The following is a 14121-nucleotide window of genomic DNA, read 5'->3' as shown; positions in this document are numbered from 1 at the left end:
CCATCCTTTCTGTGAGCAGAGGAGATGCCATACTCTCCTAGGTGCCTGCGGGACAAGGCTCCAGGGAGAGGTTAGGTACGTGGGTGAGATGGCCTTTCTGAACCTGAAGTGCAGCCCCTTTTGCTTCTCATGGGTTTTTGGGGTCTCCATGTGGAGGGATGGGGCTGAGGAGAAGTGGACTACACCTCTGTGTTATGTGTAGGGGTAGGATGGGGAAGGACGTGGTCCCTTCTCCACCCCACACCTCACAACACAGCCCTTTCTAGACAGAGCCAAGCCACTTAAGGATTAGACCATCCCTTCCAGCATCTCCTGTGGGAACCCACAACGCAGAGGAGAGACCCAGACCTGCTGATTGCTTTCATGTTCCTGGCTCTTAGGAAAGCCTCTGTCACCTGTCCCCAGGCTCGGTCCTTCATGGTCCCTTAGTACCCACTGGGCAGGCCAACCTGAAGATCTTTACAAGTAATCAAAGGCTGGACAGGCAGGTATTGATGACCACCATAGTGTGACCTGGGCCTGAGCAATCTTAGCATGCGAAACCTGGAGGCAGGCCTGGGGGATCATCGAGGCTAGCTCTTTTGTTCTTGCAGATAAGAAAACCAAGACACAGAGGAGTCAACGCACAGCTCGTTAGGAGCAGAGCCAGGATCTGAGGCCAGGTCTCCTAACTCCGTCCACACTCAGTGTTCCCTCCGCTCCATCCTGTGGCCACCTTTGCACCTGGCCACATCAGGAGAAGAAGGAGACACACAATGGAATAAGAAACCTAACCTCTTTGGTGCCATACCAGGTACTTACTCCTAACTCCGGTGGCAGTCTCTCTGATTGCAGCATCCACGTGAGTGAAATCACAAGCGAGGGTTTCCCTGGTGAAATATTTTACATAAATAAATGCCTGGTTTTTGAGCCCACTGTGACTTCTGACTCAAGTGTTTCTTAACCAGAAGGTGACATAAGATGATTACTAATGCTTTCATTTAACAGATCTTCATTTTAGAGCTTCTGCTTTTTCTGTTACAACCTTTAATGTTGGTGAAAGGTACATTGTAATTACTGGCTTCTCCCCTGGGTAAGCATGCCTCTTAAACAACCCGACTGATAGGCCAGCTCAGAGGAGGAGAAAAAGAAAGGGCTACACAGAGTACATCTTTCTTCCTTTATATAATAGCTCAAAGAGAAGTCACACGGAGCATAATTGTTTATCCAGGACACATGAAGAAGGCACACTGGCTCCCCTGCCAGCCCCTGATTTTTCCTGTGAAGATAAACAGAGGGAGGAGATGGGGTTCCTGGACAACGGGAAGATGAATGGTTCCTGCAGGCTTATCATGGTGGCTCTGAAATAGCATGAATTGGTCTCCGGGACACCAATGAGGATGATTATTCAAGGGCGGCTGTGGTCCAGTGAGATCTTTTATTGTTCTGAAATGTGTGACATTCCAACAGAGATATAAAATCTCTGGCAGATGATCTGAATTTGACCCTTCATAGTAAACCCCCTTGGAGAAGATCGCTGGTCAACGTGGGCTGTGTGTGTGGTGACAGCGACAGCACGTAGCATTGGGCAGGAGTGCTGAGAGGAAAGAGGCCACAGCCTCTGCTGGGGAAGGATGCTCACTGTGGCTTAATCAATTTTTATTCATGAAAAAACCCCAGCAGGGAAAAATACCTTTTCAGTTAAATTGTTCCTTCAACCTAATTTTAAAACTCCAAACAAACAAGCCAGTATGGTGCCCTCTGTTCTCGTTAATAAAAAAGAAATGAGGGCTTCCCTGGTGGCACAGTGGTTGAGAGTCCGCCTGCCGATGCAGGGGACACGGGTTCATGCCCCGGTCCGGGAAGATCCCACATGCCACGGAGCAGCTGGGCCCGTGAGCCATGGCCGCTGAGCCTGCGCGTCCGGAGCCTGTGCTCCGCAACGGGAGAGGCCACAACAGTGAGAGGAAAAAGAAAAAAAAAAAAAAAGAAATGATCACAGCACTTGAAACTCCTCTAAGAAAGGTAGAATATAAATATAGTGCTTTCTAGATATGATGCCACTTATCTTCCCAGGAGGGGGAGAATAAGAGTTTTGTATGTATTATACAAATGGGAGAAACAAGCTCCAAGAGCAAGGTTCTTGCTCAGTGTCCAGAACAGGACCAAAAAGAAGGCAGGAGCTCTAAGGATGATTGAGATGATAAATGTTCAAGTACAATGCATCACATGAACACAAAGAGGGTGTACTTAATGTTACCCTAGTGGTTTTTAGATGCATCTCTATACAGGTACTTAAACTGTGGATGCTAACAAGTGCAGGTACACATTTTTACAAATTTGTACTGAAGAAATCCTAAGTCGCCAAGATGAATGTCATTTTCAGCTTCTTCACACAGAGAAATGATCAGCTGAGCAGAAAATGGAAGGCCAGGGAGTGGGGGAAGGGAAAGTCTCGGGAACTTGGTGTGCGAGGTCAAGAAAAAAGTAAACCCAAAGGATATGAATCAATTTATTCTCTTTCCGTTTTCCATATACTGTTACTTTCCCTTTTCTGTCTTATCAAATATTCATTTTCAAGGACTTGGTTCTACTTTATCTTTCTTTTGTAGTCTGGACCAGTGAGTTGGAGTTCTCAAAGCAACAGGACTTGAAATCAATTATTGGGCTTAATTAGGTGGTATTCGTCATGGAGAGCGATGCTGGGGCTGAGCCCCAGCCCCTCTGTGCTACCCTGCACCTCAGCCCCATCTCCAGCCACTGTTGGCTGGTTACTCCAGTCTGTGTGGCCAGACTAACCAGGTAACAGCAATGGATTATTGCAGCTTCAAGGTCAGAAAGGCGATGCAAGTTGTGGGCTCACCTGCCACCTGTTGTCCTGTCATTTTGGGCCAGAGTTTCCTAGAAAAGCTGAGATGGGAGGAGCCCACCCCCCTCATTTTACCAACCAGGAAACTGAAGACCAGGTGGGGCAGTGAGGTGCCTGAGGCCCTGCAGCCCATCAGAGGCCTCTCAGCTCCCATTCCTTGCCCCTGCCCCACGCCATCCTGAACGTTTTAGTATACTTATTCTATCCTTAAATATCTGCAAAGGATTTTAAAAGGAGGGGTGCCACACCCCCTCTCTAGACTGAATCAGCCCTGCAGTCGGTGAGGTGCTGGATGCCCACTGGCTGCCTCCTGTGTAGGTGCAGGCTGGTTGTGTGTACCTCACCCACACCCTGCAGAGAGGGCCTTCTGGAAGAAAGGGGAGCCCAGGAGCTGAGGGACTGGCCTCACTCATTAAAGCTCCACAGCTGTGGTAAAACCAAGGCAAACACCAGACAGAAATGTGAAGCCTCGCGCTGCTGGCCAGCAGGCTTGACCACCCTGAGAGGGAAGAGGAGACGGCGGATCCTCTGGGTTTGCTGCCCACACCTTTTCTGTGTCATAGAACACGGGGAAGGGGTTACGCTGCTTTTAAGCTGAGGGGCCATGTGGCTTATTTTTTTATTAGTAGATTTTCCAATTTTTATACAACTCTCTAGACTCCCTGGCTGGAAACCTATTAAAATGAGTGAATGATCACCCGGCTTTCTAGGATATGGGTGGAAGTAATAAGATGAGGTTTAAAACTTGCTCGGCTACCCCCATGTCCCAAACCATTTAAGAAAAAGCCGGCCGGAGGACCACCAAGGTGATGAACGGCAGGATCTTAAATTGGTGCTGTTTGGTGGAGGTGGGGCAGGCTTGTGTCACTGGAAGGAACATTTTCTTTGCAGCTGAGAGACCAATAACTAGCTCAAGATTATGCTGCAAGTTGGAAAGGTCCAGGGCTGGAGCCCAAGTCTCGGGACTCCCAGGCAGTGCTGTGTCCATTACGTCTCTGTTAGGATCCGGCTGGAAACTGGGCCACCTTGAAGCCACACTCTCTTCTCCAACAACGGGGAGAAGCAACGTTCACGAGGGTAGGATCCTCTCTCTGGCCAGCTCCATCCACGTGGCGAGAACTGCCCCAGGACTGTCTGGCTAGAGCCTCAGGGAACTTACTGCTTCGACAGGGGTAGAATTTCTTGCCAAGTTCTGATCTCACCCTCTTGGGGCTCTCTCTGAAAGGACTGATTTGGCTCAGGGACTTCGTGGAAGCATTCCGGGCCCGGCACAGTGAGCTGCCGGGAAGGCTTCCTCCAAGTTTTTCTTTTCTGTTTTGAACTCAGTGTCACTTTCAATATACTCAACATCAAAGGCTTTTTGTCAAGCAGTTTCCCACCATCTTCCCCCGTTTCCTTTCTGCCTGTTACACCCTGGGTGAGAAGCATGTATGCCCCCCCCACCAGTGCCCCCCAAGGACCCACAAAGGCGAGGTCTCACGGCAGCCAACTGCCATTCTCCAGCCCACGCTGCCATGCAGCAAACATGCCAAGGGCCAAGCGTGACCTCACCCACCTCTCTGAAGGATTTCTTTACCTCCACCAAGGAGTGCCAGTGTGCGATGGGCTTCCGCGGGTATGCCAGCATCTCGTTCCAGTGGTCCCTGCCCAGGCCTTCGGCACTGATCCCCACACGACAGACTCCTATGATCTCGTTGTGGCCCACTCTAAGGGAGAAACAAAGGGCCCGGCATCGGTGACCAGACATGCTCTCAGAAAGGGAAGTCCCGCGGTCTCGGTCTCAGCCCCCCAGGTCTAACTCAGAATACTGAGCTCTGTAAACAGATGCTTGGCAGGCCCTCAGGGTGCCAGCGGCGGTGAAATACTGCCCAGCCTCCCTGGGTGGACATTGGACACAGACAGATGAGCAAAAGGTTCTCAACTTGTTTGGAATCTCAGGAATGGTGGGCAGATGGCCTGACTCTGGGGAGTGGGAGAGTTTAAGTCTCTTCCTTTATTTGACTCAGCGAGCACTTGAGACATTAGCGCTATTGGGAAATAAATCAACCTGCTCTGAGTACCATTTCTCCATACCTAGCGGCTGTGATGTGATTTATTCGCTCAGTAAGAACATCAATCATCACTCATATTTGTTCACCCAGCATCTACTATGTCTGGGAACTTGTGCTAAAGATCCTGGATTGAGGCTTTACTGCATGTTTTTTTTCTCCTTCAGTGAAAGTGACACCTGGAGAGAAGGAGTCACAGTGGCTGACGTAGTTGGAGAATGTGTTTGAGCGAGCCTTGACGGGGAGGCAGGATTTGGAAAGTGGTGGAGAAGAAACACATACAAGGTGGGGGAAATCAAGTTGGATGGATGTGCTGGGTCCAGATCTGGAAGGTCTCGAGAGTCCAGGGGAAGAGCTTGTCCAGACAGCAGGAGCTACTGATGGTTCTTGAGAGGGGCAGGCCCAGGAACAAAGTGGTCTTTTAGGAAGGTGTGCCTTGGTATGTTGGCTGGGTTGAGGCAGGAAGTGATGGAGGCAGGGGTCAGCTAGGAGGGCTGCACAGACATCCCCAAGTGGGAGTGGTAGCAGCAGTGGAAATGGAGAGGATGGGGGGAGGGGGGTGGGCGGGATTCTAAAGGACAGATGCCAGATGGAGGAATGGGAATAGTCGGGGGTGAATTCAGGGAAATTGATGGGTGGGGCAGCCCCTGATGGAAATGAGCCCATTGGGAAGTGAAGCTTGAGCTTCTACTTTGGCGGGGAAGCCATGCTTTTCCTCAAACTCCTGTACCTTCCTTGGGTGGGGCCAGATTTGAGACCAATGAGTGTCTGAGCCATGAACCACAAGGTCCAAGGTCCGAGAGCCCTGTGCTGCACTGAGGTGGGGACGAGGGGCAGGGAATCGTGGCCCTCAGGGACCTGTACCTACCTATCATAATCCATGACCGAGATGAGCAGACTGACTTGATCCATATTCTCCGGGGGAATGTCAAAGATGATGGCCTCGTTGTAGACGGGGTTGAGGGTGTTCTTCTTTATGGTGGTTTTCTTCTTCTTCAGTCTCCGCCCGTCACAAAGCAGGGACACTTTGACGTATGGATCTGTGCCAATGGGGGCAGTGAGAAGGGAAGGGAGCCTGTTAAACAGATGTCCTTAAACATCCTGTGCAGCAGAAGGATGGAAGCCCCAGACCTACTGTTATTCTCAGATGGTATCAGTGGGTTGTTAAAATAATTAAACCACCTTGTATTTAGGTAGCACACCTGTCTCTGCAGATGCTCTGCGCTTAATAAACACAGAGTCTTTGGTGACCTCAGGCTTCTTAGCAGAGTGCTTAACGGACTTCCACTAATGGGGAAGCTGGCCCCACATCAGACAGGATACTTGCCCGTGGGTATGCAGTTCACTAAATCTCAACTCTATGGTTGGCTGGCCGGCTCCAAAGGGTGGGGAAGCTAAACAAAGGCACTCTGTTCCCTTCACCTACTTGCAGCCTTTTCTCTGGGGGGTCTTGTCAGCATTATTAACCAAAGCATAAAGTGGGTAAAAATAGAATCGATGACACCCAAGGAGTAGCAATGAGACAGAGTAAATGAACAGCGACAGTCACGATGCTTGTCCGGTCCTCCCTACCTGAGGACAGGATTATGGGTCTCATTGTCCCATCAAGCTCATTTCCATCTGGCATCAGGGAGTGGGTAGGAGCCCTGCTCTCTGCCTCCCCGGAAGCTGTTTGTGCCCACTCTGGGCAGTGGAGGAGGAGGGTGCCGTGGCCGGGGGACTGAGGGAGGCAGCCTCCTGGGACTCAGGGTGGCCGGCTGCCATTTCATCTCTCAGTGGGATCTTGGATCCAGCCCTCGAGGAGATGTCTTTTTACTGACCTCCCACGCGCCTCCCATCCTTGTCCCTTCTTTAGTTTTCTGAATGGGTATTTCATGGTCAGCTTCCTACCCTGAAATTTTCTACTCATCCAAGTGAAGTGACACTGATTGTATCTCATCGCTCTGGTGTCTCAGTCACCGTCATAACTGTTATTTATGCTGCACAACTCAAGAAACGGGAGGGCAACACACAGGTAATAACAGCTTTTGAGACACCGATGTGCTGAGACACCTGCTTGCCCAGAAGCCAGGGCTCCTGTGACTCTGTCAGGAGGTGCGGACCAAGCAGCCGCTCCCAGCTCCTCATTCACAGGCATATGACTCTATCTCCTGGGCACCCAATTACCCAACGAGGCGCTCATGCTCCCTGGGAAATTGTTCAGGTGGCGGAAGAGGTGCACAGCTTTGGGGAAGCTACAGAGACCTGTGACATGGGATCAGAAACTCAAGCCTTAAAGGCAGTTCTGTAGATGCCCACATGTGCTACGGACTCACCAACGTGACAGCAGCAGCTGTGCCTTAGCCATGGGGGCACTTGGGTTTATGGGGTACCTGGGGAGACCATGAGGTGTTTAATCACCCTGCTGTCTCTGACGACCCATTTGCAAGGGTTCTCTCTCAGGAGGACGTTCAGTAAAAAGGAAGGAGGAGTTCCTAGAACTGCTGTGAGATAGCTTTCTCGTGTCCGCAGGCTCCATTTCCTATGGATACGCCCCGGACCGTGTTGAGGTCCAAGCAGATGGGTGGGGTAGCTACCTCCGAGGCCTGTTGTTAACTTGGCAACCTCTATGCTCCTGAAGTGTGAACATTGCCTTGGAAAGCGTCTTCAGGCTTGAGGCTGCCCAAGTCCTGCCTCATCCCCTGCCATGCCTAGTTCCATACACACCCACAGCGGAGCAAACCTCCATGTCGCCAGGCTTGGAAAGATGTGACAGAGCCACCTGTCCCACGGGCCACTAGGCAAATGCCTGATGACTAGCTGGGAGATTCTCAGCTTCCTTCCCCACCTCTATTCACTCGTATGAGGCGTATCTAATTTATAAAATTCAGTGGGTGTTTCCCTTGAAGGAACCCATACTCTCACCATCAACAAGAGGCTAAGCAGAGAGAGGACTCTTCCTTAGGGTTTTTGCTCTAGGGCAGAAGCCTGTGCTTCTAATGGAATGCTGGCTCCAGACGACCTCTGAGGCCCTTTCCTCTCCTGCAGCCAATGATGTTTATGCAGCTGAGGGAGGGGGCACAACGACCAGCCGTGTGTTTCAGCCTCCTTGTCATGAGGGCCATCATAATTCAGCATGCAGTATGTGTCAGGCACCACGCTAAGAGATTTACACATATCATGTCAGTTAAACTTCATGTCAACCCTATAAAATATTCATCATACCCCTCTTCTACATAGGGAAATTGAGGTTTGAGAGATTAAGAAACTTGCCTAAGATTTCAACTTAGCTCTGACTCCAAAGTTTACATTTGTAACCATTAGACTCAAAGCAGTAGGACCAGATGTGGCAGAGATGGGTGTGTTCACTCACTCACCATCCCTTTGGGGTATACTGATCCTTATTATTATTTTGTATTATTTTTTTATTGTCATGGTTCTAGTGGATAGGTTTAAAGAATTGATTCACGACTAGTTTAGATCGAGGAGAATAGGAAGATCCTTGGTTTTAGAGGTCAAAGTCATATAAATCAAGAACATCCACTCCCTAGTTTAGTCCAACATCAAAGCAGTCCGGGCTGAAGGCAACCTCAAACTTACCCTCCAAAACAGGAGATCTAGTTTGAGAAGCCCCTGGCAGGTGTGTCCCCACAAAGTTCTTTAGCCTATAAATTCATTCATTCATTCATCCTTCAATACATACTTATTCAATGCTTATTGTGTTCCATGAACTGTCCCAGACACTTGCTTACCTCAATGAACAAAATAGAAATCCCTAGCAAAAAGAGAACCCCTGAATCAAGCTGAGATTTAATACCAGATTCCAAATCCAGGTAGAAAAGAGAGGCAATCATGAGAGGGAGGTTAGAACTTAGCGTGAGAAAAGTCTCTCACCCCCAACCCTCTGATGTGGAACAGCCTTTACGATTGCCTTGGCGGCTTCGCTGTAAGCTCTCTCTCTAGCACATCAATTTAATTACACCAGAGGAGATAGTGTGGGGACTTGGGTAGCAAAATCCTATTTCCTTCAGCAGTCTTGAGCGTCCTCAGTGAATTTCTGTCCCTGCACACACTTATTTTGATATTAAAATGCAATCTACGTTGGTTGTATTTTTGGAGGAAGCCAGCTTGCTCTGCCTAAGAGCTCTGCACGTGTCGGAAGAGGTTCTTTAAGCTCCTCACCACATCCTGATGTGTGGTGGTAGCTTCAGTGGAAGGAGAGGCGTCAGGGCAGGTGCTAGAGGCATTGGGTCAGGCGCTATCTGGGGCAGCTTTTGGCCTGGAAGGTATGAGTGTTGCAGAGAGACAGTGCGGGCTGGGAGCAGAGGCTCTGAGGGATTCAAAGCCACCACAGATACACCTTACTTCAGCGTTTCTTGACCACCCTTCCCTGAAACCTCATATTTCAAGGCCTAATATCTCATCTTCTTCCAAATGCACTAGGTTGGGCCTGGGCCCAGATGTTTTCAGCTAGACCGGTCACTTCTTTATGGCAACTGTGATTACACTAAGGAAATAATTAATGAGTAAAAGGAAACCTCTTCCATATACTGCCAGCCAAGTTCAGAGGCACCTGTGGAGTGGATTTATATCGCTAACTGGGATCTCCAGAAGAGCTTCTTGGGTAGGGGTCTAGGGAAACAAACCAAGCCTTTCCCTGCATTTGCTACTAAGTGCAGCCCAGGCGGTTCTACGTGCCTGCTCTCCGGGATGCTCTACCCCATCCCTTGGGCTAACTTGAGCCGACACGGGGAAGGAGGCTCCTGGGACTCCTCTGTTATATCAAAACTCAAAAACCTTCTCTGACAATGACTTGCAGAATCGTGGAAAAGGATCAAACCTCTGACGCCGGGTCCAGCCTGCAGGCTCTGAGGCTGCGTCCAAACCAGCATCTCCTCGGTTACTAGAACAGGACTTCTTTCTCCTGCTGTACCTAGCAGCTCTCCTGGTGCTGAGACAGAGGCCCAGAGCCCTGCAGGAAAGCCTCAGATACAAGTGCACTTTGCTTTTCAGCGCCTCTGTTCCTTTGACTCGGTCTGCAGGGCTGCCATCGCTGCGTTGGACCTACAAACACTTAAGACACTCAAACTTGACATAACCCTTGGAAGTCCTGAGGCCTCACACAAACTAGAAAGATGTTCCTTAATTTTTTCACCTATTTATTTGCTTCTTATTCTCTCCATCCTCAAAGAGAAAGAATGATAGTAATAGCCAATATCTACTGACTGCTTATTATGTATCTGGCACATTTCTAAGCATTTACTTGAATTAACTTGTTTATGCTTAAAGCAACCTGTGTAAGTTTTTTTTTTTTTTTTTTCCAGATCAGGAAACCAAAGCATTACACCACAAGGAAGGGGCAGAACTGGAATTCAAAGCCAGACCATTTGCCTGCAGGGCTGTGCTCCTGTTCGAAGAATACTGACAATTCTTTCCCCTTCTCTCTGAACATCTCTCCACATCCTAATATCTAGGCTGCTGGCAGGCCACTTGGCCAGCACTCGGGTAGGAGAGGTACCTGAGTAGCCTGTGATGTCCATCGCCTTGAGGTTCCGACATTTGATCACAGTGAGGGTGAGCCTGCCTGCTGTGGGCAGGTAGCAGAGGGAGAACATGATCTCTCCCAAATCCACGCTTTCCTGCAAAGAAGCAGACAAGAGGGCAGATGAGGGGCACGCAGCTCCAGTGCAGCTGCAGGGCTGCTCCGGAGCCCAGGAGAAGGCTCTCTGAGGGAGAGCGCTATGTCTTTAAGGCCTGACGTTCTGGCCTCTATGCTGAGAGTAACTGGGTATAAAAGGCAATGATAACAACGCTGGGTCTTCAGCAGAATCTGTCCCCTTCAGTATTCCTTCTGAGCTCTGATCAGACTCTGGTCCTTGTCCTCCCCCTCCTGCTTTGGCCTCACCTGCCCTACCTCTGCCCTTTGGCTGCAGCCTCCAGACCACCAGGCCTTTTGGGGCCCAGCCCTATTCTCCAACTTACCCTTCTCAGTCACTGGACCCCTTGACTCCCCACCCTGCCTGGCCTGGAATCATGACAGTATTCTGTACAAGACCCGCTCTGGCCATCAGGGGTCCCCTCTCCCCACATATCTGGTTCTAGCTCTCAGCTCAGTCATTCTTTGTGAGTCCCTCTGCTTTGGCAGCTTCCTTGCCTCTCCTGAAACACATCTAGCACTCCAACTTCCAGGCTTCAGTGTGGAAGCACAGGGAATCAGGACCTGCCCAGGATATGTGCTGACCAAGAAGACGTACACGCGTCATTCCAAGTTTGTGCCAGGGCTTGGATCCGCTTTGTCCTTAAATGTGGTCATGCTTCAGAAGTGAGCCCAGCATGGAGCACACGCTCTGCTGCCTCTCCTGCCCCTAGAATCGTCACGACCAGGGATCCCAATCCTAGGAAGTTTCTGAGCAACAGGGAATAGGAAAATGTCAAAGATGGTAAGCGTGTCCAGCTGTTGAATTAAACAGCACCCCGCTGGACTGCCTTCTCTTCCTGTGCCACGCCTGGTGGAGGAGGGTGCTGTCACTGCAAAACCTCTCCCTTGGGCTCTGAGGCTGACGTGGGGCTCCAAGACATGGAGGTGTTTCCGCTCTTAAATCTCCCAGACCCAGGGTAGAAGAAGAGGAGGTCGGGGTTTGGGCTGGCTCTGATTTCAGATGCAGATATCCATTTGTTCACTCATTCAGTCAGTCAACAAGTAGTAATTGAGCACCTGCTATGTGCCAGGTGTTGCTCTGGGAACTGGAGATATGGAAAAGAACAAAATAGACAAAAATCGCTGCTCTAACGGAGCTTACATTTTAATAGGACAAAGGACAAGAAAGATGGCAAGTAAGTTGGTAAAAAGGATCAAGGAGAAAAAAATAAGGCAGGGAAACAGGATATGAAATGCTCATGGGTGAGGCTATAGTTGTTGAAATTTTAGACAGGGTAGCCGGGGAGGCCTCCTGGAGGAGGTGACTTTTGAGAAAGAGCGCAGTCAAGGGTGGCTCCAAGTTTCTTGTCCCTTCTCCTCACAGAGAAACACCCTCTACTGGGGACTCCAAGAGACCCCTGATACTTGGCCTCACCTGGAGAATAACCCACCACCCCTTCCAGAGCCTGTGGTCTCAATGCTCTCCCCTAGGTGGCACTGATACCCACCATTTCCCTAGCCCAGGATTTGTCCTTTTTTAACCCACTGGTGAATCAAATCCCAGGAGTAGCAGGTGAATCCTCCCGGCTCCCTGGGTGAAGAGGTGGAGGGGGCGGGGGTATTGGGGGTGGATGTGAGGGGTGGAAGGGTGGTGTCTGGCTGGGGCAGAGCTGGACACAGCGTAGAGAGAGCTACCCCCACCCCCCCCCCCACCCCAGCACAAGAGCCAAGACCATCACTCACGAGCTCCTGTGCCCCACGAAGCTCTTCTGTGACGGGCAGCTCCACCTCTGAGGCTCACAGCCACTGTGCAAGGCAGGGTGCATTGGCATTATTCCCTCCATCTCACAGAGAAGAATTCAGTGTTTAAACTTGGGTGTAAAGTCCTGACCAGGCTTGCGTGGCTGGTGGGAGACACAGCTGGACTCCGACCCTTAGGAGAGCAACGCCCTCCCAGCCCACCTAGGGAGCACCTCAAGGTAACCCTGGCTCCTCTAGACCTTAGACCACAACTTCACCTGTTCTTCTGTTTGTATTTGCCGAGAACCTGCTAGAGGCACCATGTTTAGTGGGGTGTAACCAATTAAAAGAAGGCACCAGGATCTCCCTCTCCCTCAGGGAGACACAGGAAGTGGCCCATGACAGGTGCTGTGGGTGTATGACTGTCCCCTCACGCAGCAGGGGTCGGGTCAGCAGTGCACCTGGCTGAATGTTCCATCTCTGGTGGGGGCACCGAGGTACAAGGAGGCCCCCAGCTCCCTTTATTTCCTTGTAACTCTCCAATCCTGCCCAGACTCAGAGAAACCCTTTCAGACGCAATAACAGGAATAAGAACCAAGGTTATTGCATGCGTACCAGGCGCCAAATCCTTTACTAAATTATCTCCGTCGAGTCGCACCACAGCCCCGTGAGGTAGGTGATCTTAGTATCCCTACTGCACACAGGAGGAAATGACTATTTGGTGAAGTTAAGCCTTTCCTAGGCCAGCGCGGCTGCTCGCACGCTCTCAGTGGCTCCCCTTGTTCGGCTCCTGGAATCAAGGCCCATCTTCCCAGCTTGCATTCCGAACCCTCAGCAACCGGGTCCTGTCTTCCCTCCTCACCTGATTATTTCTCTCTGTTCCTCTATGCCAACCCTCTGCTCCAGCTGGCTGGTATATCTTTGGTCCCTTTGGCCAAAATGCCTCCTCCTCTTATCTTTGCTTGGACAATCCCATGCCTCTTGTAGGGCCCAGGGCCATGCCCCTCACAGGGTTCCTCGTCCAGGGTCCAGCCCACACATAGCATATCTCCCCTACACCCCTGCAGCACTTTCTGTCCCTGAGCTGCTCACAGGTGTTACGGAGTCCCTGCCTCGCTGCAGCTGGGCCCTCCCATGCCGTCCAGGGACTGGAGGCCCCTTAGGGGCAGGGGCTTTGCTTTACACCTGCTGGGCTTCAGGGGTGCCCGATAGTATAAGAGGAGCTACACACACGCCCGGATAACGTTAGGGCCCTGGTGAGGAATCTGGAAGCTCCTAGGGCCCCCCTGTGAGGGGGGTGAACAAAAGGCTGCTGTCACCCTTTCCCCACACGGCTACTCTGGAGGCTTCGAAGGCTGTCTTGTCGCAGGAGTCTGAGCTGATTGGTTTGTGAGCTCAGAAGACTTGCCTGGGGATGTGGGAGATCCCTCGGGGTGAACGGAATCATCGGGGGTGCTATGGGCTGCCCTCAAGGATGGCTCCCTCTAGGGAGAGCACCGACCCAGCGGGCCCCCTCCTTTTGTGGTAGAACTGTGGCAGCTGGGGGGCACTCGTGGTGCTGAGTCTGCAGCCAGGTTTGGAACCCCCACCCCCATCCTGGTCCCTGCACTGAATAGTGAGCTCCACCCTCCATCGTTGGGCCCGGACAGGCAAAGGGAGTGAGCCAATATCCCCCTACGACTTGGACGCAGAGAGGAAACTGGGGCCGGGGGGCCCGAAGCCCAGTCCAGGACCTTCTGCTGTGGGTGACTGGGCCTCGCTGGACCTGATGCCAAGATAGCTGCTCTTGGCTCCGTGGATCAAGGGGAGTGTAATTCCCCTGCACACGTAGGCAGCAGAGGACGGGTTATTTGATAAAGGAAAATAAA

At 51.1% G+C, this 14121-nt stretch overlaps 1 protein-coding gene across 6 annotated transcripts in view; it reads right to left on the bottom strand.

Moving 5' to 3' along the window:
* Positions 1-14121, bottom strand: part of SYT6 (synaptotagmin 6) — a 58422-nt gene that overhangs the window by 1739 nt on the left and 42562 nt on the right. For 2 of the 6 annotated variants that reach the window (XM_060300977.1, XM_060300996.1), the window contains exons 4-7: positions 10394-10514; positions 5765-5936; positions 4404-4554; positions 876-1258 (exon numbers count right to left, since the gene is read on the bottom strand). In XM_060300977.1, the coding sequence (XP_060156960.1) occupies positions 1184-1258; positions 4404-4554; positions 5765-5936; positions 10394-10514 (519 nt within the window). In that variant the 3' untranslated portion in view covers positions 876-1183. The other 4 variants (XR_009564342.1, XR_009564343.1, XM_030869344.2 and 1 more) reach the window with 4 other exon arrangements.

Source organism: Globicephala melas, chromosome 1, assembly GCF_963455315.2.
Source record: "Globicephala melas chromosome 1, mGloMel1.2, whole genome shotgun sequence".
Classification (NCBI taxonomy): domain Eukaryota; kingdom Metazoa; phylum Chordata; class Mammalia; order Artiodactyla; family Delphinidae; genus Globicephala; species Globicephala melas.
This window is presented reverse-complemented; position numbering and strand designations above follow the sequence as displayed.